Here is a 24,033-nt window from a genome sequence, read left to right as displayed (position 1 = left end):
GCCACCATTGTGCAGCACACGGACCTACCTGGGGTTCTCCTGGGCCTCGATGAGCCGGATCACGTCATCCATCCACAGCATCAGGTCTCGGACCATGCTGAAGAACCGAAACTTGTCCCCGGTGTCGAGGAGGCGGAGCCGGCGTCCGTCACACGCCTCCAGCAGACACCGCCACACCTCCAGCACCTCGCTTTCCCTGCGCTGGATGTCGTCTGCTTTGTCTCCGGCGTACGCCGACTGCAGGCGCCCCGCATCCTCCTGCAGCTGCCTCACCTGCAACACAGGGTCAAAGGTCATAACACGTACACCTGCATGTTTCAGTCAGGTGCTCTGACTTTAAATCGCCTAATGTGACCTGCGTGGGAGTTTACATGTCTGGTCATTCTTAAGTCACGTGACCTTTAAACGGCTGATCAGCTGTGGCTGGTTTCTGGCTGGAAATAACGTGTTGAGAGAGCCCGGCGCTCTCAGAGAGCCCGGCGCGCTCAGAGAGCTCGGCGCGCTCAGAGAGCCCGGGCGCGCTCAGAACACCGAGCCTCAGATACAACCCCCCCAAAAAGCTGCGCCCAAGTGACTGCCTATAAAACCAGCGTCCCCACACTGACCTGTGTTCCCAGGGCCTGGATGTCGTGTTCAAAGGTGGTGTGCATCCTCTGCAGCGTCTCTACCGTGTTCTGGTCCCGCCCCACTTCCTCCGGAAGCTTCTTCTGTTTGTCCAGGATGCGTGCCAGGATCTCCTTGGCGTCGTGGTAGAACTTGTGCAGCTCGAAGGAGGCGGCGAGGATCTGCGTCCTGGTGTCGATGAGCTCCAGCAGGTCGGCCCAGGCCTCGTTTAGCCCGTCCTTCCACTCCGCCACCGTGGCCGCGTCACTGTGCCCGGCGTTGATCAGCTCGTCCGCCAGCCGGTTCACGGCGTCCACGCGCTCCTGTCCGATGTTCCCGGTGTCCCGGGCAAACTCCCGGAAACGTTCCTGCAGCATCTGAGCAGCGGGCAGGGGTCATAGGTCAGTATGTAATACTTGACAGAGTACACTCAGAGGAAGTACAATCGGTACGCACGGTGACATGCTCGTAGTCCTGCCCTAGCTCGTGTGACCCGGCCACCACCTCGCGCTCGGCGATCCACTGCTCGAGGTCGTCCACCTCTCGATTCAGCTGGAAGAGGCGGAGCCTCTCATCTAGTTTGCCCCGCCTCTCCTCCGACAAGTCCTTCAAGCCGGCGTAGAGCTTATCCACCTGAGACTGACGCATGCTGATCCGCTCGCTGACACACACACACGCACACACACACACACACACACACAGACACACACACACACACACACACACACACACGCACACACACACACACACACACGCACGCACACACACACACGCACACACACACACACACACACACACACACACACACACGCACACACACACACACACACACACACACACACGCACGCACACACACACACACACGCACACACACACACACACACACACACACACACACACACGCACACACACACACGCACGCACACACACGCACACACGCACACAGACACACACACACACACACAGACACACACACACACACACAGACACACACACGCACACACGCACACACACACACACACACGCACACACGCACACACACACACACAGGGTAAACTGCTCACGCTGATGTAGCGACAGACAGGAAGCAGCTTCCTGATGTTGTCTAACTACTTCCTGTCATGTGATGCAGGTGTGATGTCACTGAAAGCGGCTCACCTCTCCGGGTGTCCGTTGGCCACCAGCCCTCTGCTGGTCTTGGACAGCTGGTGGACGGCCTCGGCGTAGTCCTCCACCGCCTGCTCCATGATCTGATGCTTCTTCAGCATGGTGACGGCACTCTGCTCGTCCTGATTGGAGCAAACAGTCGTCACGGTAATGATTAATTTAGTTGACTTTCACAGGAAGCTGTGTATGATGTAAGCCCCGCCCACTCACCTTGGCCTTCTCCTCTGACATCATGTAGAGCTCCTGCTCACTCATCCAGGCCTCGGCCTCGGCGGCGTCGAAGTAGTACTGCTGGGCTTTGTGCGCTTCCTCCAGCCGGCCGTGCCGACGCTCCACCTCCTCCATCAGCTGCTTCCACAGCCGCTGCAGGGCGGCCAGGCGGATCGCGTCCCCGTTGGAGGACTCCTCCTTCAGGAGGCTCTGGCTGCGCTCCAGGATGTCATCGATGCGGGGCTGATGGCCCAGGATCTCCTTCTGCAGCGTCTGGGGATGTTCACGCCCACAGAGGTCAGACCGCCATCAGCAAACAGAGCGTGCTGCGAGCGAGGCAAACGTAGTCCTACCTGGTTCTTCTTGATGAGCAGCTGGACCGTCTGCAGGTTGTGGCCGTGGTCGGTGGACATGGCCACAGGGATCCTCTCCTGAACCCACAGCTGTAAAGGAGTGAGAGCACAGTGAGCGTGAGCGATGGCGCCCCTGAAAGTATGGCGTGTGAACTTTACGTACGATCTCGTCCTCGACGTCCCGGTTGAACTGGTGAACCTCTCTGGACTCAACCAGGAAGTTCCTGCGACGGCGCAGCGGCTCCAGCAGCTCCTGAAACTTATTTTCCACCACCTGCCTCCGCCCGTCCACCTCGTCCGTGTCCTTCACCTCCTGCCCCAGAGCCTTCACCTGGCTCTGGAGCTCCACCACCTCTCTCTGTCGCACCTCCACCTGGTTCTCCAGCATCTGCAAGCATAGAGGCACAGCTGTCACACGACTGCAGTTCAACTGCAGCTGCACGACATCTGTGATGTGTTACAGGTGTGTCACAGGTGTGTCACAGGTGTGTCACTGCTGTGATGTTACAGGTGTGTCACAGGTGTGTCACAGGTGTGTTACAGCTGTGTCACAGGTGTGTCACAGGTGTGTTACTGGTGTGTTACAGGTGTGTTACTGGTGTGGTTTTACACGTGTGTTACAGGTGTGTTACAGGTGTGTCACAGGTGTGGTTTCACAGGTGTGTTACAGGTGTGTTACAGGTGTGTCACAGGTGTGGGTTCACACGTGTGTTACAGGTGTGTCACAGGTGTGGTTTCACAGGTGTGTCACTGCTGTGTTACAGGTGTGTTACAGGTGCGTCACAGGTGTGGTTTTACACGTGTGTTACAGGTGTGTTACAGGTGTGTCACAGGTGTGGTTTCACAGGTGTGTCACTGCTGTGTTACAGGTGTGTTACAGGTGCGTCACAGGTGTGTTACAGGTGTGGTTTCACACGTGTGTTACAGGTGTGTCACAGGTGTGGTTTCACAGGTGTGTCACTGCTGTGTTACAGGTGTGTTACTGGTGTGGTTTTACACGTGTGTTACAGGTGTGTTACAGGTGTGTCACAGGTGTGGTTTTACACGTGTGTTACAGGTGTGTTACAGGTGTGTTACAGGTGTGTCACAGGTGTGGTTTCACAGGTGTGTCACTGCTGTGTTACAGGTGTGTTACAGGTGCGTCACAGGTGTGGTTTCACAGGTGTGTTACAGGTGTGTTACAGGTGTGTCACAGGTGTGTTACTGCTGTGATGTTACAGGTGTGTCACAGGTGTGGTTTCACAGGTGTGTTACAGGTGTGTTACAGGTGTGTCACAGGTGTGGTTTCACAGGTGTGTCACAGGTGTGTTACAGGTGTGTTACAGGTGTGTTACTACTGTGATGTTACAGGTGTGTCACAGGTGTGGTTTCACAGGTGTGTCACAGGTGTGTCACAAGTGTGTTACTGCTGTGATGTTACAGGTGTGTCACAGGTGTGGTTTCACAGGTGTGTCACAGGTGTGTTACTGCTGTGTTACTGCTATGATGTTACAGGTGTGTCACAGGTGTGGTTTCACAGGTGTGTCACAGGTGTGTCACAAGTGTGTTACTGCTGTGATGTTACAGGTGTGTCACAGGTGTGGTTTCACAGGTGTGTCACAGGTGTGTTACTGCTGTGTTACTGCTGTGATGTCACAGGTGTGGTGTTGCAGGTGTCATAGCTGTATACATGAGTAAAACAGTTCAGAAAACCTCACATTGAGCTGCACACCTGTCTGTTCTGCGTTCAGGTGAGTAGAGGACGTACCTGCTGCTTTTTCAGCAGGATGTTGACGGACGTCAGGTCTTTGCCGTAGTCGTCGGACTGGATCTGGCCCTCGAGGCCGCCCAACCACTTGTCGAGGTCGGCGCAGCTCTGAGTGAACAGCTCGGCCTTGTTGGCGTCAAACAGACACTGAGCTTTGGTCTGCGTGGTGGACTCGAGCTCCTCCCACATGGTGTGGAGCGCCGACAGCTTCTCCTTCACCACCGCCTCCGTTTCCGGCTTCTCCGACACCAGCAGCGTGCCATCCTGAGGTCAGGAGACACTTGGGTCAGGTTAAAGGTCACTGTGGTTTCATTTATATGATGAAATGTTTAATTTGTATATTTTAGGCTCAGTGTTTGACCGTCAGTCGAGCGTTAGCTCAGAGAACACCTGCCTGAGGCAAACACGGGCATAAAGGTGCAGCTCGTGAGTCGTGCATGCTCTCGTTTATCTTTTGTGTAAGTGGAGTGACTGCTGATTGGCCGCCCTGCTCAGGCGAATGGCGGTACCTTCTCGATCTTGTCCAGCCACTCTTTGTTGGACTGCAGCTCGGCCATGAAGGCCTGGTGCTTCAGCCACTTGCTGTGCAGGTTTCTGGCCTCGTCGTAGCTCATGTCCTGAGCCGTGAGCATCTTCTCGTTGATCCACAGAGACAGCTGCAGCAAACAGAACAGAACACAGTGTGACGCAGGCAATGATGTCACAGGACGCCGTCTGACGACGCCCCTGCTTCAGCGAGTGCATTTTGCCTTTGGTGTCTAAAGCACGGCTTCGTATCGGAGACTGACCTCCTGGCAGTCTTGCAGGAATTTCTGCAGGTCTCGGTTGTCCTTCAACCTCATCAGCAGCTCCACCGCAGCCTCCCTGTTCTTCTTGTGCCTGAAACACAACAAAAAACCAGATAAGACCGACCTTTACACACTCGCCAGAGCCGGGGTCACAGGTCACAGTGACAGCTATGGTTTTCGTCTACTGAGGAGAACACGAGAACGGTTCCTCTGCAGGAACATGCTGTGAAGCTGTGGCGCACCTGTCGTCGATGGAGGTGACTTTCTCATGGATTCGATCGCCGTTGATGTTCCCGTCGCTGGCCAACCGCCTACCGGCCTCAACCACGCCGTTAATCTTGTCCTCGTTGGCGTCCATCGTGGTCATGAAGTCCTCTTGCTTCTTGATGGCAGCCTCGGCCCCCTCCAGGGTCGTGGGCATCTCTGTGTGAGCCAGGACGTACTCCTGCGGGGCAGAGAAACGGCGAGTTTTTAACGCACAGGCAGGAGCAGAAAGGGGAGGAGTTAATCGGGCATTTACCTGGTTGTTGAGGAACGCCTCTGCCTGCTTGGTGTCCCGCAGGAACAGCTGGTAGGCGTGGGACTGCGACAGCAGGTTCTGCCGGTTCTCCCACATCTTGTGCAGCTCGTTCCAGCCGGTGTCGAGCGCCTGCAGCCGCTGCCGCAGGAACATGTACTGAGCGTCCGTCTGGCCCTGCGTCACCATCTCGCCCATGTCCCGCATCTTCTGGTAGTCCTCCTCGTAGTTCTGGATCTCATTCTTGATGCCTTCGTGTTGGGCCATCAGCTTCTCTGCTTCGGCGAGCGTGTTGGGCATGTCCTCTGAGGCGATGGCGGTCTGAGTGCGAGATAACCACGACTGGAAGTCGTCCAGCTCACGTAAGAACTGCTGCAGTTTTCTGGCTTCGCCCAGAGACTCCTCTCGGTTCTTTAGCGTGTTCTTCATCTCCTCCCACACGGCCGTGATCTCGGCCAGACGGCCCGTAATGGCGTTGGCCTGATCGGGGTGCTCTTCCGCCAGCCTCTGGGCTTCGCCGTGCATTTCGCCGAGCTTGTCCTCGATGGCGGCCAGGTCCCGCTCCATGCCGGTCAGTTTGCGCTGCAGGGCCATGACCCCTGTGAGGTCATTGCCCAGCTCCTGGGTAGACTCGATGACTTTGGTCTTCTCTTTGATCCAGGACTTGGTCTCGTTGCAGTCGAGGTGGTAGTTCTGCACGCCCAGCGCCGAGTTCAGGGACTCCTTCTTACGGTCCACAAGCTCACGGAATAGGCTCCACCTGGAGGCGGAGCAGAGATCGTCATGGCAGCACGTCAGCTTCCACACCGGACAGGTCGATGTTTTTGATTTTGTTATTCTTTGGTAGGAATCTCTGTACCTGACGGTCATACCTGTTATTGAGTTTGTCCTGCTGGGTCTTAATGCCCTTCTCACTCGGGTGACCGCTGTGCATCAGCTGCCGGGCGATCTGGTTCACCACAGCGACGCGAGACGCCTGGCTGTTCATCTCCGGCTCAAGACTCTCAAACCTGCCAGAACACATCATGCTTCAGTGCACGAGTTGCAGTTTATCACATCTATCTAATAATGGAGAGTCCTCTTCACACCCTGAGGTTAGTGATGGACACAGGGTTCAGTGCTGGGACCAGGACATGTCCTTCAACGCACATATTAAACAAATATGTAAGACTGCTTTCTTCCATTTGTGCAACATCTCTAAAATTAGAAATATCCTGTCTCAGAGTGATGCTGAAAAACTAGTTCATGCATTTATTACTTCCAGGCTGGACGACTGTAATTCATTATTATCAGGAAGTCCAAAAAACTCACTGAAAAGCCTTCAGCTAATCCAAAATGCTGCAGCAAGAGTCCTGACAGGGACTAGAAAGAGAGAGCAGATTTCTCCTGTTTTGGCTTCCTGTTAAATCCAGAATTCAAAATCCTGCTCCTCACATACAAGGTCTTAAATAATCAGGCCCCATCTTATCTTAATGACCTTGTAGTACCATATCACCCTATTAGAGCACTTCGCTCTCGCTCTGCAGGCCTACTTGTTGTTCCTAGAGTATTTAAAAGTAGAATGGGAGGCAGAGCCTTCAGTTTGCTCTGAGGCAGAGCTGTATAACTAAAATCCTACCTGTGCTGGTTCGATGTGTGTGAAACCCAGAACACGACTAACTCAGAGTGATGGTGAGATCTTACTTGATTCTTTATTACACCAAAAATCAAAAGTAGACTCGAGACAGTTTGGAGCAGATGTGGTAACATCATACGCACGTGTTTGGGAGCCTGAAACTAGAGGTGGGAATCACCATACATCCCACGATACGATATTATCACAATACTTAACGCACGATACGATATTATTGCAATTTTTAAAATATGTTGCGATATTCAGATTCTGCACATAAAGGTAAACTTGATCAATATTCATTTTCTCTAATATCAAAGTCTCACACTCAGTCTTTCTCTCATTTCAGTTTGATTGTTGACAAACTGAACGGTTTGTATTACAGTCTAGTCCAACTTAACTGAATCAACCATCTGGTACAATTATAGCTATTCTGAACTATGCAGTTTATGAAAACTATGCAGCCCCTTCAGCAACTGAAGGATTTGAAAGTAAATTAAAACAAAATATAATTTTACATTAAATAAAAAAGTTTTAAACTTAATTAAAATAAAACATGTCTTAAATTAAAATAAGTAAACTGTCATGTTTATTGCTGCCAAAAACAAGTTAAACACATTTGGACAGTGAAGGAATGTCAGGATTCTTGCTCAGAAAAAGGATCAACATGCTCTGAAGTCAGAGCACAAAAACCTTTTTGTAACAAAGTATCGATTTCTGCTGTCCCTGTATCCATACATTATTAGAAACAAAATATCACCATGCTACACAGTATCCATTTTCCCCCACCCCTACCTGAAACTGTATCATCTTTGGAAGAACGTGACTCGAGGCAATATCTTGGGCTATCAATTACCACACGATTTTAAAAGAGAGTATGTTGTGTACGACGACTTGTATTTGACAAAAATCCTGTTGATAGCTGCAAAGAAAGCTATAACAAGAAACTGGTACAAACTGGATCCGCCTTCTTCAAAAGATGGTTAAATGTTGTTGGAGGAAAAATGACTTCTCAGATTAAAGGAAGATATTTTGTTGCTAAGTGGGAGAAGTGGACATTATGGCACCAAAGAAATTAATGAACGAACAAAACATTTAAGGTCTATAACTGTATATCTATGGATGCCCGTATAAAAGTCTATAAGCTGGAGTGTGTGCTGCGCAGTAAAGGCAGGTATATGTTAGTTGGTTAGGCACCCACACCTTTAGTTCTGTTTGTTTTGACTGTGCTTGCTGGTTATTTCTCCTGTAACACATGTTTGTGTTTAAACTGTCAATAAAAATTAAAATCCCACCTGTGCTGTACGACCTCCAGGTCCTCCAGCTTCTCCGGGATCTCCATGCTGTTCAGCCACTGCTCCTTCTCATCGATCCAAACCTCGCAGGCGTCGGCCTCGCTGAACATCTTGTAGAGGGACAACGCGTCCTGAAGCGCCTGCTTCCTGAGCTTGGTGAGGTCGGCGACCTCCTTGTAGCGTTCCTCGATACAGGTCAGCCGACCGCGGACCTCCTCTGACTCCGCCTCCTCTTTTGGCAGACAGGCGACCTGCTCGTGGAGCGAGTCGATGACCGGTCTGTAGCTCGCCACCTCTGCCGCTGCATCTTTGTGCTTCCTGGCGAGCGCCTGGGTGGAGAACTCGTCGTGGCCGGTCTCCCCGCTGGAGACGATGCGCAGGGCGTCCAGCATCCAGGCATCCACGTCATCGGCGTCCGCCTGGAACTGGTGGAGGGCCAGAGCCTCCTCCAGCCTTTTCTTCCTCGCCGCCGCCAGCTGCTCCAGCGCCGCCCACTGAGCCTGCAGGTCGGAAATTCGCTCTTGGATCTTCGTGGCGCCGAAGTGTCCCGCCTTCACCATGGCCTGGCCCTCCGCAATGGTGTGCTGCAGGTGGCCGGCGCGGCCGCTCATCTCGTCCTCCAGGGCTCGCTGCTGGCTGAGGAGGCGCAGCGCCCCCGTCAGGTCCTTGCCGTGCTCCAACGAGGACAGGATCTGCTCCTTCTCACGGATCCAGCCTTCCTCCTCCGCCATCTCCCAGAAAAACTTCCAGAGACGGCGAGACTCCTCCAGACGGGCACGTCGCTCTGCGGCGAGCTGAGTCAGCTCCTGGTAGCAGAACTCGAGGTGGGCCACCCGGTCCTGGATGACCTGTGGGTCGCAGGGCTTGTAGCCTGGACAGGAAGGAGGGAAATGTAAACGTAGAGCTACCGGAGGAACGAGACTCCTCCTTATTAATACTCGAATCAAACTCAGAGGCGAGGAAAGGCGCCTGCTGCTCACCGCTGTTGCTGGCAGAGTGCTTGTTGGCGTTGGCGGTGACCGCCTTCACCCTGTCGGCCTGGATGGCGATGTCTGCCTCCACCAAGGCGTGTTTCTGGAGCAGGTCCTCCACCCCCAGCAGATGCTTCCCGTAATCCTGAGACAGCAGCAGCATCTAGAACGAGAAGCAGACGCTCACGTTTCTGCTCCAACACCTGTGTCGAGTGCTGTTCGGTACCTTCATCTCGTCCATCCAGTCCATGATGTAGAGCATCTCCTGGAAGACCCTCTGCAGGCCCAGGTTCATCTCCAGCCGCTGCCTGCGGGCCTTCAGCAGCTCCAGCAGATACTCCCACAGACGGATCACGTTGTCCTTCCGGGCTGCGATGCGTTTGATGTCATGGTAGCGCTCCACCTCCAGCTCCTTTGCCACGGCGACCACAGCTTGGACGCGCTCCTCGTACGCGGCGATGTCCGTTTCGATCGCCTCGTGCTTCTTGGTGGCGGCCTCGACGGCCTGAAGGTCGAAGCCAAAGTTATCCTGGAGACAGAGAAGAGACGCGGCGTGAGATCGCGAGTGAAGAAACGCGGGCAGGTCACGTGATTCGCTGCGTCCTCCTACCTGTGACACCAGCCTCTGGTTTTCGCTGAGCCAGGTCTCTCTCATGGCCGCCTTTCGATCAAAGCGCCTGGCCAGCTGTTCCAGCTTCTCCTGACGAATCAGCTCCATCCTCAGAGCCAGCTCGCGCTCGTGCTCCGCCTTCTCCAGCCGCTCCCAGGCCTGTCGGTATCACATGGTCAGCATCAAATCCACGCAGCAGCATTTACAGCGTGTAAATTTAGTCTCTGTCTCGTCTTAACCCTTTAAAGCCGGTCGCAGCAGCACGCTCGTAACTATTTTTAAATCCTTGTAGCTCTGCCACCACGTAAGCTAGCACAATTATTGTTTTTGCATATGAAGCCGGAGGAGTTGTACTTACATCTTATGCCATCAGCTTTCTGTGTGGTTTCTGGGATGCTTAGGACTCATATTGCACTGCTGGAAATAGTTTATTTTGATGCATATGCTGCTTTTTTGCAAATTTGCATTATAATATTTATTTTCGTTTTTCCTGCAGTGTATAAAAATTGGTGTATTTCAAAAATAAAACTATGAAGACACTCAAAATAAATTTCCTGTGGTGGGAAACTATTTTGTGCAACTTTTTTGTATTTACAGTTTTGAGGGATAAGCCTCTTAAATTTCTCTAACTAGAAATATATGTTAAAAAACAAAAACGATTTTCAATTTTTTTGTAGTTTATTGCACTTTTTTGCAATTTTATGTAATTACTATGCACTTAATGCAGACATATTATTAAATTTTAGGCTGTAATGGTTGTATTGATGTATAGCAACTTGAAATGCTCCCAAAAATGGCTCCACAGCATGTAAACATATAATATAAGCTCTGGTGGACTTGGTTCTATGGTAGGTCTTAAAGGGTTAACAGAGAGTTTAACATCGCAGCAGACGTCCGTCTGTACACGCGTCCACGCCGTCTTAGAAACGATGTGTTTCTGTAACAAAAGCACATTTCATGTAACCGAAGCGGCTCCACGGTTCCAGACCGGGAGAAGACTCGAGCCCGGCCTCCGCACGCCAAACGCAGACACAAACACGCAGAGCGAGGTCAGGACTGAGTCACCTGGACCGACCAGCAGAAACGCTCACAGCTGTTTTTCTAACAAACTGCTGAAAACGTTTCGTGCAAACATGAACGACTCTGACGTCTTCCTGTCAGGTTGCTCTGCACCATGAAGGAACTCTGCAGGCGTCAGACGAAGGCTCTTGTTTCAGTGCTCCGGACACCGGACGCACAGTTTTCAGCTAACACGATCAGGAAGCGAGCTCCTCCTGTGGTCAGGTTAACTCTGTACTGACAAAACTCTCAGCCGTCACTCTCGATCATTTCGACAAACCGACGTGCGCCCGACGCGAGCAGCTGGACGACAGCCCTGCTGCAGCTGCACGGCTGCAAACAACGTTTCCAAAGTGTAACTCGGGTTCACAGGAGACGTATCGGCGCTCTGTGAGCGAGCGGCGGGACGGCTCTGACCGACAGGTAAACAGCTCCGGAGTGGCTCCCACCTTGTTGATGTCAGAGATGAGCTTCCCCTCGCGGGGCATGTACACCTTCTGGTTGTTCGCCCTCATCTTGCTCTGGATGGTGAAGAGGAGCACCTCCAGGTTCCCCTTCTCTGTGAACCTGATGAGACAGAGACAGGTGAGGGCTGTACTCAGGTAGCCTTACTGGAGGCGGAGCGAAGGCGCGGCGCTCTTACTTGGGGGGTTTCTCCACAGTGCGGTAGGTGTTGAAGGCTTGTAGCTGCTGCTGGACTCCCGCCAGAGAGTTGGCGAACTTCCTGTTGTTGAGGATGATGATGGTCTGCTCGATCCACTCCAGCAGGTCTGAGGCCAGCGACTCGTATTTCTCGATCATCTTCTCCGTCTCGATGGCGTTGTCCAAAACCTGGAAGCAAAAAGACAATGAGGCGCCGCCAGCGGAGTTCGTGACCTCAGTCGTCTTGGAGACGACGAAGGTCGATCCGACCATGCCGACTCACCTTCCCGATACGTTTGCCCTCCACCTTCAGAGCCTTCATCTTGGAGAAATAGTGGTAATAGGTCACCACGTAGGTGATGACGGACTTCTCGTCGGGGTGGTCCACGCTGATGTCTGCAGCACAAACAGGTGAGAAAAGTCAAATACAAATGGTTCAGGTGAACTGCTCAGGTGAACTGCTCAGGTGAACTGCTCAGGTGAACTGCTCAGGTGAGCTGCTCAGGTGAGCGTGGAACGTGCGGTCCTACCCTCGGGGTCCAGCAGCTTGGTGAGGCCCAGGTGATGCTCCGCCATGTTGAAGGCATTCTGCAGGTTGTAGTGAGCGTTGGATTTCTTCAGTTTGTCAAAATCGATCAAATCAGGCCTGAAAACACGAAAAACACAAAACTTCATTCACAGGGACGACTCTCCGCACCGCCACACCTGGACGACGGGGTTACCTGTGTTTGTGGATGAGCGCGTTGAAGGCCATGCCGTCCCTCCAGCTCGTGCTGAAGTTGTGGATGTTGACGTTGGGATACCTGAGGAAGAAGACAGGAAGCAGAGGTTAACCTGAGCTCGCCGCGTTGACACTACGCAGGTGCTGCAGGTGAGCCTCACCCCGCGGTCTTCATCTGACACCACAGCAGCAGGGCGTCTTTGGCCGATCGCTTCTCTTTGTTGTCTTCCGTCTCCACGCTGATGTCCTGAATCTGCGAGAGGAAGAACAGTAACGCCTCCACCTGTCTGCTGTTTTTACCTGTGGCCCTGCAGGAATCTGAGTCTGTGCAGGTCACACCTGTTACGCGTGCTTACCTGGAAGCGGAGGATGATGGTCCAGATGAGGCCCAGCGTGAGTCGATGGTTTCCGTCCACGATGTCGTGGGAACCCATGTTCTCCAGGTGAACCCGCTGCTCCTTCAGGAACTGCAGCGCCTTGTCCACGTTCTCCAGACAGTGGATCCGCATCCGCCCTTTGGTTGGCTTTGGCTGGAGGCGGAGAGAGTCAGGTGATCTACAGGTGATCTACAGGTGCGTGAATGCGACCTTCCAAAATCATGAACATCCTGTGAGGGCAGACTTTCACAATAAAAGCTGCGATAATCACACACTGAAGCAAGGATGTGTGTCTGGTTCCCACTGACGTCTCCAAAATAACAGGAAGTGGAGACACCGTCTTGTCTTCCTGGCCCGGGAGGACGGCGAGGCGTTCCTGGCCTACAGGAAGTGGGAGGAAGCGCGGCAGCTGGACCACAGCCTCGCTTGAGGCCAACGAGTCCACCGTCTCAAACGGAAACAGGTTAATGTTTCAGAGGGAAAACAGGAAGTCAGGCACACCTGCTTCAACTCTGAGGTCACTTCCTGTGAGCTGCTGTACCCTCCAGGAGGCCATCAGGAGCACGAATGTGGACTTACTCTGATCGCGCGTCAAATAAAGCATCGCTTTAAAAATCTCGGGAAGCTCATCCAGAAACGTATGTCACATGACCGACCGCTGTGACATCACATGACATCGTCTGACACACAGGAAGCGTCCTCTGAAAACATCTGGGCGGCTGGGGAAAAGGGGCGGAGCATACTCAGAAGCATATGGGCTTAAATTGTGGCCATAAATGTTTGTAAATCAAACGCGTATTTGTGAACTGAAGTTTTGTAACCTTGTAAAATAAAGTAAAATATTGTTTTACAAGGTTACAATTTTGTAAATTATTACAAAATTTGTTAAAAATTTTATGTTTGTGCATCTACAGATGAGACTTTGTGTTTTAAAAAATATTTACATGAGTTACAGATGTTTCTGTGAAGGTCTGCTGACAGATACAGAGTAAAACACGACGTGTAAACTCTCAGGTTCCCTGGATGTACGAGAGTTTCAACTTACACGAACAAATTTTGACCCAATTTTTCTTCCTTTCATCTGATTGGTCAATGTCATGTCAATCACAAATGTAACAGTCCAATCAGAGAACAGATGGGTTTGGCTGTTGGAGGGGCTTTTTTGAACTCCTTGAAGGGTGATACAGGTTGAAGCTGGAGGATCTCTGTGTAAATATCTGATAGCAGCGAGGTCCCCTAACTTTGAGCAGCTGTTGAAAGGATAAAGTTATATCAGTGGTTAGAAACACATCATTACTTTAGGATTAGTTTAACACAAAGTCAGGGCTGACCCGGGACCATGGCTGTGAGTCACAGTGCGCAGCATGAAGGTCCTTTCACATCGGACGCAGCATGTGCTGCTAATGCTAACTGCTAACTAAAAGCCAAGGATGCAGAATGTGTTGCTGGCTGCTGAGCTCTGTGTGCAGCAGCTCTACCTGCACTAGATGCACCTGTCGTTTCTGTCTCTGACTTTATGTGTGTTGTTTTCAAATGTTCTTCAAATGTTTAATAAAAACATGAATCGCTAATTCATAACCAGAAAGCTTTGTAACCATCCCCACTAGTGAAGACTGTCATTTCCACAACACTGCCCCCCCGGGGTCCACAGAGAAAGGTTCTGGAGGTCTCTGTCTAAGCACGTAGACCTGTGACACCAAAATCACCAAACAAAGGAAAACACTGGGCTGGCATGTAAAAGGCATTTATTCTTCCAGGCCCTGCAGCTCTGTAAAGCCCAGAGCCCATTTATACAGAGATCCTCCAGCTTCAAACTGTATCACCCTTCAAGGAGTTCAAAAAAGCCCCCCTCCGACAGCCAAACCCATCTGTTCTCTGATTGGTCTGTTGCATTTGTGATTGACGTGACATTGGCCAATCAGCTGACAGAAAGAAAAATCGGGTCAAAATTTGTTCGTGTAAGTTGAAACTCTCGCACATCCAGGGAAGCTGAGAGTTTACACGTCGTGTTTTTCTCTGCATCTGTCAGCAGACCTTCACAGAAACATCTGTAGATGCACAAACATAAATCTTTCTCACAAATTTATTTTTACAAGGTTACAAAACTTCAGTTCACAAATACGCATTTGATTTACAAACATTTATGGCCACAATTTAAGCCCATAGAAGTGTCTCTCCTGCCTCCTCTCACTCTACAGGAGCTGCAGTACCGTTCGCAGCCACAGGCTGAGCGGGGGCGCTCTATCAGACATCCTGACGGCCTGGACAGGAAGTTGATTAGATCAGGGAAGGCCGGGTTTCTTCTTCTGGTGTTGATTTTAGTGCAAGGACTGTTCATGTGTGTGTTTGTGTGTGTGTGTGTGAGTGTGAGTGTTACTGTGTGTGTGTTACCAGTCTCTCCCCGGAGAGGACCTCGAGCAGTTTGATGAGCATGCGTCCGTCTCTCAGGTCCATGTACAGGTCGGTGATCCTGCAGGAGACTCTGGACAGGTGAGAGTTCACCCACTTAGTGAAGGTCTTCTTCTGCACCGCCTCCCGCTCATCTGTGCACGCACACACAGACACACACACGTCTCAGTCTGGGCACCTGATCACAGTTTTCACACTCTTATCAGGCACATAAGCCCCGCCCACCTGCTGTTTGTATTGTATGTTCGGTGCATGTGAACACTGATGCAGCGACCTGCTTCAAACACACAGACAGGAAACAGCAACAGCTGTAATAATTATAATAAAGCAGCGACACCACAGACGACTAAAGGGGGAGGAGCTAAAACAGGCTGCTTCAGGCAAACACGTGAGCAGAACTGAGAGCAGCTGGTCGCCTCTAACAGGTGGGCTGTGACTCAGCTCAAACCTTCAAAGTAAAACTCCTGTTGTCCTGTTTCCTGTTTGGTTATGCCGGCGATGCTGCGGCTCCGACGCCGTCTCTGTGGAGACGCCGCGCTGCTGATAGCAACGGTGCCACTAGCCAACCGCTGCTATCACACCCACACTCGCTCAGCTCGGTGCTGCAGTTTGGAACCGAGGAGCTGCTGCGAGCTTAAAGTTCACATCTGCACGAGATGCTTCAGACTGGTCATGACTGGTTTCAGCCAGCAGGCCTAAACTGGTCACCACTGACACCAGGTGAGACCCGGTGGGCCTCACTGTGCCACGCTCGTGTCTTTGCTAAACTCTGTTTTATTATTTGTGTTGTTAGCAGAATTACTCATTGCTCTGCTGCTTACATTTCCATGGAAACATCAGGAAGTTGACTGAAGCCCGTGTACCTGTGCAGGTGTGACGGCCTGTGATGATGTCACTGAGCCCAGCAGTAAAAGCGAGCGCTTAAACTTTAACCAGGAGCAGGACGAAGGTCGCCCAACACGCCCACAGACACCTGCCCATGTCGCACAGGTACACCCAGGTGCGGCTGTAATCACGCCGTTTTAAAACAGCAGCGATGAGCTCTGTGGGCGGAGCCTTAGAACCCAAGCACTGAACCGACTGGGTGATGGCTCCGTTTATTGTTCCACACAAATAAAGTTTAAGCATCAGGCTCCACGGCGCCCCCTGCACCATGTTTCCTGAACCGTGTTCGTGCAGCACAGCGTTTCCGTGAAGGCGGTTCACAGGAAGTACTTATAACCCAAATGCGCTCTGTCCAGTCCGGGACCTGGCGCGGAGACATCTGCACACCAACACTGCGTAAACATCCCAGCGCCTCCTAGTGGCAGCAGCAGAGCAACACCATGTGACAGAAGCTGCTTAACATCCGTGAGATTTACACGCTGAAGCGATTCCACGCCACACAGGAACTCAAGCTGACACGTTTGTGCAGCAGCCAATAAGACTGCAAAACATCCGCATACACACAGGAAAGACATCGACGCGCGGCTCGGACCTCGCTGCACGCCGAGTCTGCAGGTAAGAACATCAGACCTGGGCCCAATCCAGTTCCTTCAAGGACCCGCTGAAGGGTCCCAGCCTCCCAACTGGGAACCACCACCCTGACCAGTTACATGAAACCGAACCCACGCCCTCTGCCGCCACGACCTCTGACCCTCGGCTCCTCCTTACCTTGTAGCTGTTTGAAGCGACCGTCCAGCACGTTGTAGCTGAGCTCCTCCATCACGGTTGAGGACTAAGAGACTGATTTTAGCGACGCCGATCATAAACCATGAACTCCGCCGCACGTCAGCCCACCGAGAGCGAAGTCATCGCTGTTTCAGAAGCTTCAGAGCCCAAAATCAGGTTTTTACTGACAGACAGGAACACCTGCCCTCATCACCGCCGCTTTAAAAAGCTGAACACAGGCTCGAGTCCACAAACTGAACGCAGACTGTCAGCTGATCCTGAACGCGAGGACGGCGAGAGTGTGAAGCTTCACCAAAACCCCGAGAAAAACCAGCCACGGCTCAAAAAAACAGCAAAAACTTCCTTTGAAGTGCGATCGGAGCGAGAGGGAAAACGCCCTCGTGTCCGCGAGAGGTGCAGTAATGAGAGTCCAGAGGTCGCCGTGACGGCCGCAGGACGGTTAGCGACAGGGACTGCGTGTGTGTCTGCCCTCGCTGCAGCTACACGCCGCTCATTCTTCTTTCCTGCTCAATGATCTGACTGATTGTCCTGTTTCCCTCCACACACACACACACACACACACACACACACACACACGCTCCCTATCCAAACACACTGTAAAAAGTGGACATCTATAATTTCCCAGCTTCAGCTGAACACTTGAATGTCACACGGATTCACGTAAAAGATCAAAGGCTGCTTCACCTGCAGACAGCAAACAGCAGGGGGCGCTGCAGGTGACCCAAACACATACAAACATCTGCTTTAATGGAGGAGCGCATAGCTGCTGACCAACCAATCAGCTCCCGGCAGTGGGAGTGGCCTTCCCACAGACCTTTCCAGCTGCACCTGTGCGTCCTGTGAGAAGAAGAATGCACTGACACCTGTGAGGCGTCACATGATGACGTGAGAACAGACCAGCCAGCACCTGCACACACACTGACAGCTGTGTAACCATGGCGACAGCCGGAGAGTAAAAACTAAAGATAAAGTTTCTACTTTTCCAGATTTCACTCCCAGCTGTCCCAGCAGCTCGGCTGATGGCTCCCAGTTTGACTCCAGTTTCAGCTCAGACTTTTTACAGTGTGTTGGAACGTGTTGGCCAATGACGGTGCAGCCTCAGCATGATGTCATTAGGGTGTGAAGGGGCAGAGGAGGTGGGGGTGTTTCCCCTCATTGTTTCTTCACATTCCTGAACAAAGGACAGGAAGTGAGGAACAAACATCCTGTGCACACACACATCCCTGCACGTCTATCTTTGTGAGGACCGGTGCTGCCTCCAAACAGAATCCAGAGCTGTGACTACGACTCCCAAAGTGCATTTCACCAACACAGCCTGAGAGCCAATCAGATTTAGCGCCTGCTGACATCACTCGGTCACCTGGAGTGCAGAGTCCTGCAGGAAATGAACCTGCGAGCTGATGAAGAGCTCACGGTGAAGCAAGCCGAGATATGACATCAGCAGGGCGCCAAGTGTCCTTTCACAATAAAATACTTACACAATAAGACAGAAGTAAAAAGGACTTTTGTCTGAAAACAAGACTCCTCCTCCAGCCTGCATGTAAACAGAGTCATGTGACAGAGTCATGTGACAGGCCGGGCTCATGACTCAAACCCAGCGAGGACCACGAGGTTCAAACCCTCCAGCTCCACGCTGTGAGGCGACTCTGCTGACCGCAGTGCCCCCAGCCAATGTCAGGTGTGCTCTCGTGGTTGCTCAGGTATGTTTCTTTGTTCCACAGGATGCTTTGAGTCACAGCAGCACGTCTTACCTGTGCAGGTCTGTGCAGGTGTGCCGTGGTGGATAACAACATAAACGTTCTGATTCATATGAAACAGTTTGTTGTAACTCAGCTCTACGTATCGACCATCGATCATCACCAACAGATTTCAGCCTCCGTCTGTTCACCAGAAGCACTGCATCACTTCCTTCCTGCTGAGCTGTGAGGCGTGCTGACGGCGTGCGGGCTCCTACCTGCGAGCGCTTTGATGCGGGAGCGTTCGAAGAGGCGGGCCGAGCTGTTCTCGTTGTCCCAGTCGTCGTCCCAGCGGTTGTTCACCGTGTCGTTGCTGCCGCTGTACTGCTGCTGCAGCTCCATGCGGTCGTACTCGGCGGCCACCGTCGTCATCTTGACCTTTCACCTCTGACGCGCCTCGATGTCAGCGGGGACACGTCCACATCGACGGCTTCTGGCTGAAACCTGCGGAGCAGACAGGAAATGTGGGTCACAGAGAGGTCACAGAGAGGTCACACGGCGGGAACCAAACCTGCGTCTCAGCGAGCGACCTTTGACCTAAAAACAGGAGTTTACCTGAACTGTTCTCTCCTTGACACACACACACACACACAAACAAAGACTCACACACACTCCTCGTGCCTATGGTACGACAACTTTTCTCCGTGCCCCTGGTACACTGCGCAGAAACACTTTGCCACACACACACAGACACACACACACACGGACACACACACAAACACACACACACGGACACACACACAAACACACACACACACACACAAACACACACGCACAAACACACACACACAGACACACACACACAGACTCACACAGACACACAGACACACACACACACACACACAAACAAACACACACACACACACACACAGACACACACACAGACACACACACACGGACACACACACAAACACACACACACACACACAAACACACACGCACAAACACACACACACAAACAAACACACACACACACACACACACGCACAAACACACACACAGACACACACACAAACACACACACACAAACAAACACACACACACAAACACACACGCACAAACACACACACACAAACAAACACACACACACACACACACACGCACAAACACACACACAGACACACACACAAACAAACGCACACACAAACACACACACACACAAACAAACACACACACACACACACAAACACACAAACACACGCACACACAAACACACACACAAACACACAAACACACGCACACACAAACACACACACAAACACACGCACACACAAACACACACACAAACACACGCACACACAAACACACACACAAACAAACGCACACACAAACACACACACAAACAAACGCACACACAAACACACACACACACAAACACACACACAAACACACACACACACAAACACACACACACACAAACACACACACAAACAAACGCACACACAAACACACACACAAACAAACGCACACACAAACACACACACACACAAACACACACACAGACACACACAAACACACACACACACAAACACACACACACACACAGACACACACACACACAGACACACACAAACACACACACACACGCACACACACACAGACACAAACACAAACACACAAACACACACAAACACACAAATACACACACACACACACACAGACACACAGACACAAACACACACACAGACACAGACACACACACACACACACACAGACACACAAACACAAACACACACACAGACACAGACACACAAACACACACACACACCTCTTCCTGCTTCTGTTACTTTTCATGTGAAGCTTTTACTGTTGTTCTAAAATCATCTGTTTGGGGGGGGGGGGTCACCCTAACCCCGGCTCAAATCGTTTTTATGTTGCACTCCCAAACACGTCACACCCTCCCAGCAGGTCTGGGAATGTGCTGCTGTTCTCCCGGCTCGGCCACCGGGGGAGCTGTAACCCAGCCCTCGTCTGCTTGGCGAGCTGAAGAAGCCCCGCCTGTAAACAAACCACCACCCGACATCAGCTGGTCGTAACTGAATCATTCAAACAGGGTGTGTTCCAAAGGTACCTCCTGTCTCCTTTCCTCCTGCTGAGGACTTAGGAAAAGAGAAGTGGAACGACCTCACACGCTCTCTCCTTGACGGTGTGAGGATGTCCGCCGTGTTGAAACTACAGACGCGCAACGTTCTCTGTCTCAGCGTGTTCGGTTGTTTGGTGGAGGTCATACGAACGAGAACAGCCTGTGTAAATATCCTGCACCACAGAGGCGGGAATCTTAAAGCCGGAGGAACATTTAGGGTCCGATTTCCTGCCGTCACAGAGACAAACAGAGTCTGTGCTGACAGCTGTGAGCAGCAGCACGTGTTTGTTTCACTGCCAGGAGAGAATTTTAAACGTGCTTCAAACACACAGTTTACTGCAACACTATAAATACATCAGCTGCTCAGCTTCGGTTATTACGTCGACAGTTTTCATGAACAGTCGGATGGCCTGTTGCTGTGAATTATGGGACGGTGTTATCTCCTCTCCTTTCCTCAAGGATGCTTCGGTGTGTCCTACTCTAAAGGAAGCACTGAGGCTCCTTTCCTTGGTGTTTGGGGAGGTGGAACAGCTGCGATCACGGTCACGTCTCTCAGTGAGGAACCTTCCAGAGAAACTTTCAGAATGCGCCCTTTATGTAGTCAAACACTCAACACTCAGCAGCAGAGGATTGTGGGTAATGTAATGAGTCTGTGTGTGCCCTGCTCCCATTGGCTGCCTGAGTCAGCTGACTGGAGCAAATGGAATCAGAGTTATAGGCCTTAGCGGCGGCAGCAGCCATTACAGCACTCAGAGGAAGTCCCGAGGGACGCTAATGGACTCGATTTCCTGAAACAGCCCAGCCCGAGAGTCTGAGCGCAGAGGTCGGAGGTCAGGGACAGCTCTGCATCCGTAGCGTCAATAATCATCCGACACGGCGAGGTCGAGGACAAAGAGTCACATGTTAAAGACCAGAGAAGAAGAAACACAGCTGCGTTACACAAACAGGCACAGAAGAAGAAGCATTCCTGACAGGCACAGCTGTGGACACACCACGTCTATCCCCGTGGGGCCCTCCATGGGAGCAACAGGTGTGTGTCACCTGTCTGAGGCAGCAGCTGGCTCACGCCACGACGCTGCTCTGCCCAAGAAAGTGTCAAGAGCGTCTCCACATTTTAGCTCCTCCTCCTCTGACATGACGACAGAGGAGCGACGACCGAAAACCACAGAAGAGTCTCCAAACCGAGCGTCCGACTCAGTGCTGCCCCCAGTGGGCCTCGCAGGTGCAGCAGAGCCCAAAAACTCAGCCACCAACACGGAGACGCGCCGAGCAGCCGTGACAGCGTGTTTGTGATCAGTCGCCATTTATTAAAACTGATTTTACACGTAAGCTTTCTGCGTCTCCTCAGTGCTGAGGAGACGAAGGAGGAATCCCTCACCCGCTCAGGTCAGACGCAGATCACCGGGTGACGCACGGCGCCGCAGCGAGCTGAAGTCAAATCTCAGAACACTGAGGAGGCCACGCTTCACCTCACTGGCGTCTGCAGGTGTGTTTGTAAGCGAGCTCGCCGCTGCGCACGAGCAGGGAGGAGTTATTGGATTTACTCAGCACACAAACAGCCTCATTTCCTGGAGCGCCGACCCCGCCCGGCAACAGGAAACAGCTCGCCGCTCTCAGCAGGCGCACACAAACATCCATCAGACTGTGTGTCCGACACGCCGGGCTTTCTACGGCGAGAGTGAACAACACGCCGGAAGTCTCCACAGAGCTTTCTCGGGCAGTGAAGTCTTCACTGTGCAGAACCAGAACCAACCGGTTCTTTGGTTCGTGAGAACAGAACCACCAGAGAAGTTCCAGGAACCTCTGAGGAGCATCGCTGCAGTGTTATCAGTGAACTAACCAGAACCAGGAACGCCTCACCGACGGTTCTGTTTACGTTTGAAGAACATTCCCTAAACGATCAGCTGATCGATCAGCAGAAAACAAACCACGTAAATATTTAAACCAGAACCCCGAGAACGCCATCCATCACTTCCTGTCTCATTAGTTCCACTTATAAAAGTTGCAGCCATTAGAACATTCAGGCAACATTCAGGGAGAGGAAGCGAGGCGTTACGGGAACAGGGGGGGCTCCTGTCGTTTTAAATGAGTTCACATAAACACAGACGGCTCTAGTTTCTAAACCAGGACATTTTCCTTTATGGAGGAGCTTTCAGGGAACGTGGAGGTAACTCCAACCACGCAGGGACCTTAAAGAACATGTCCCACACAGATTCATGGGATGCTGGATCCCTGCAGTGTTGGGATGCTCCTGACGTCAGAAAAACATTCCCAAAACGTTCACACAACCACAAACTGCTGGTTCACTGGCTTCCTGTTAGAGGAGAACCTTTAGGGAACATTTCATGGACATGCCTATAAGGGAACTGTGACAAACGGTTTGGGAACGCTGGGATGAGAACCCAAGTGTTCCCATATGAGCCCTCAGATGATCTGTTCCGGTTTGGGTTGAAGGACGTGAAGGTTTGGGATCGTTGTGGTGTTTTATTTACATGTCCTGTGTGTGTGTGCGTGTCTGTGCGTGTCTGTGCGTGTGTGAGAGGCAAACACAAACAGAACCGGTCGCGCTGAGCGGAACCTGACGGGAACTCTGAGGAGCTGTGTCCGGTTCCTGGGCCTCCCAGTTTTCCAGCACTTTCTCCGGTCGCAGCGGCGGCTCTCGGCGGGCTCGGCCCCGCTGAAAGGAGCTGTTATTGTCCGGGACGCACACACTCCTCACCTCCTCCTCCTCCGCGGCCACGCCTGTTTGTCTCCTCTCATGGCGCACCGTTATTCTCATCCATCCTTACTAATGGCTGCTGGCGGGGACGAGCCGCGGACACGCGGGCGGAGGAGCACCGCGGCGCGGGCCGCGCGTCGGCGGGGAGCGGCTCCAGAGCCTCCGGGAGGGATCCCGGAGCCGCTCCCCGCCGACGCGGAGCGAAGTTATGGAGGAGCCGAGGCTCCGGAGCGCCTCTCTTCAATCACAGCCACAGTAGAGACACAATAGAGACAGTAGAGACCAGGACGCCGCTTACCTGCTCAGGGTCGGAGCGACACTCCAAACTTCAGCGGAGGTGAGGAAGAGTCTGCAGACCGGAGAGCACAGAGGAGGTGGCGGGGGCTGCTGCTCCTGCTGCTGCCGCAGGGGATGACGGGAAAGAATCCGCACTGCCCCCTCCCCTCCCCCCGCTCAGAGGGTTCGGGTCTGATTCTGGGCTTCGGGTCCGCCTGCAGAGCGCCCCCTGCAGGCCGCAGCGAGCAGCAGCAGCTTCAGTTGATCCGAGGCTCTTTATTCCACAGACAGTTACTATTACTGTTATTTATTATTATTACTAATATTGTTATTGTTACTATTCTTGTTGTTACTGTTATTTATTAATATTACTAATATTGTTATTGTTGTTATTACTGATTAAGAGGCCACATCACTTTCAGACTCGAGTCCCGAACACAAACATGAGTTTTAATGAGGATAAAAAC

The 24,033-nt window shown here is 52.1% G+C and overlaps 1 protein-coding gene across 2 annotated transcripts in view; it reads right to left on the bottom strand.

Moving 5' to 3' along the window:
- The window catches only part of LOC102787421 (spectrin beta chain, non-erythrocytic 1-like), a 31,327-nt gene extending 7,556 nt beyond the window's left edge, over positions 1–23,771 (bottom strand). The window contains exons 1-27 of one of the 2 annotated variants that reach the window (XM_087842327.1): positions 23,589–23,771; positions 18,707–18,932; positions 15,064–15,215; positions 12,652–12,825; positions 12,457–12,548; positions 12,297–12,377; positions 12,105–12,220; positions 11,858–11,970; positions 11,576–11,763; positions 11,382–11,499; positions 9,874–10,032; positions 9,490–9,792; positions 9,273–9,426; positions 8,293–9,163; positions 6,258–6,395; positions 5,389–6,145; positions 5,111–5,313; positions 4,869–4,959; positions 4,590–4,736; positions 4,081–4,344; positions 2,497–2,721; positions 2,334–2,423; positions 1,981–2,253; positions 1,762–1,892; positions 1,060–1,264; positions 606–980; positions 29–273 (exon numbers count right to left, since the gene is read on the bottom strand). In XM_087842327.1, coding sequence (XP_087698453.1) covers positions 29–273; positions 606–980; positions 1,060–1,264; positions 1,762–1,892; positions 1,981–2,253; positions 2,334–2,423; positions 2,497–2,721; positions 4,081–4,344; positions 4,590–4,736; positions 4,869–4,959; positions 5,111–5,313; positions 5,389–6,145; positions 6,258–6,395; positions 8,293–9,163; positions 9,273–9,426; positions 9,490–9,792; positions 9,874–10,032; positions 11,382–11,499; positions 11,576–11,763; positions 11,858–11,970; positions 12,105–12,220; positions 12,297–12,377; positions 12,457–12,548; positions 12,652–12,825; positions 15,064–15,215; positions 18,707–18,860 — 5,819 coding nt within the window. In that variant the 5' untranslated portion in view covers positions 18,861–18,932; positions 23,589–23,771. Of the gene's footprint in view, positions 1–28; positions 274–605; positions 981–1,059; positions 1,265–1,761; positions 1,893–1,980; positions 2,254–2,333; positions 2,424–2,496; positions 2,722–4,080; positions 4,345–4,589; positions 4,737–4,868; positions 4,960–5,110; positions 5,314–5,388; positions 6,146–6,257; positions 6,396–8,292; positions 9,164–9,272; positions 9,427–9,489; positions 9,793–9,873; positions 10,033–11,381; positions 11,500–11,575; positions 11,764–11,857; positions 11,971–12,104; positions 12,221–12,296; positions 12,378–12,456; positions 12,549–12,651; positions 12,826–15,063; positions 15,216–16,734; positions 17,293–18,706; positions 18,933–23,588 lie in introns of those variants that run through there. The other variant, XM_087842328.1, reaches the window with a different exon arrangement.
- Between the last annotated feature and the right edge of the window lie 262 nt (positions 23,772–24,033).

The sequence above is a fragment of the Neolamprologus brichardi genome, chromosome 6 (genome assembly GCF_056152115.1).
Source record: "Neolamprologus brichardi isolate AB-2024 chromosome 6, ASM5615211v1, whole genome shotgun sequence".
Classification (NCBI taxonomy): Eukaryota; Metazoa; Chordata; class Actinopteri; order Cichliformes; family Cichlidae; genus Neolamprologus; species Neolamprologus brichardi.
Note: the sequence above shows the minus strand (reverse complement) of the source record. Positions and strands in the feature narration are given on the sequence as shown.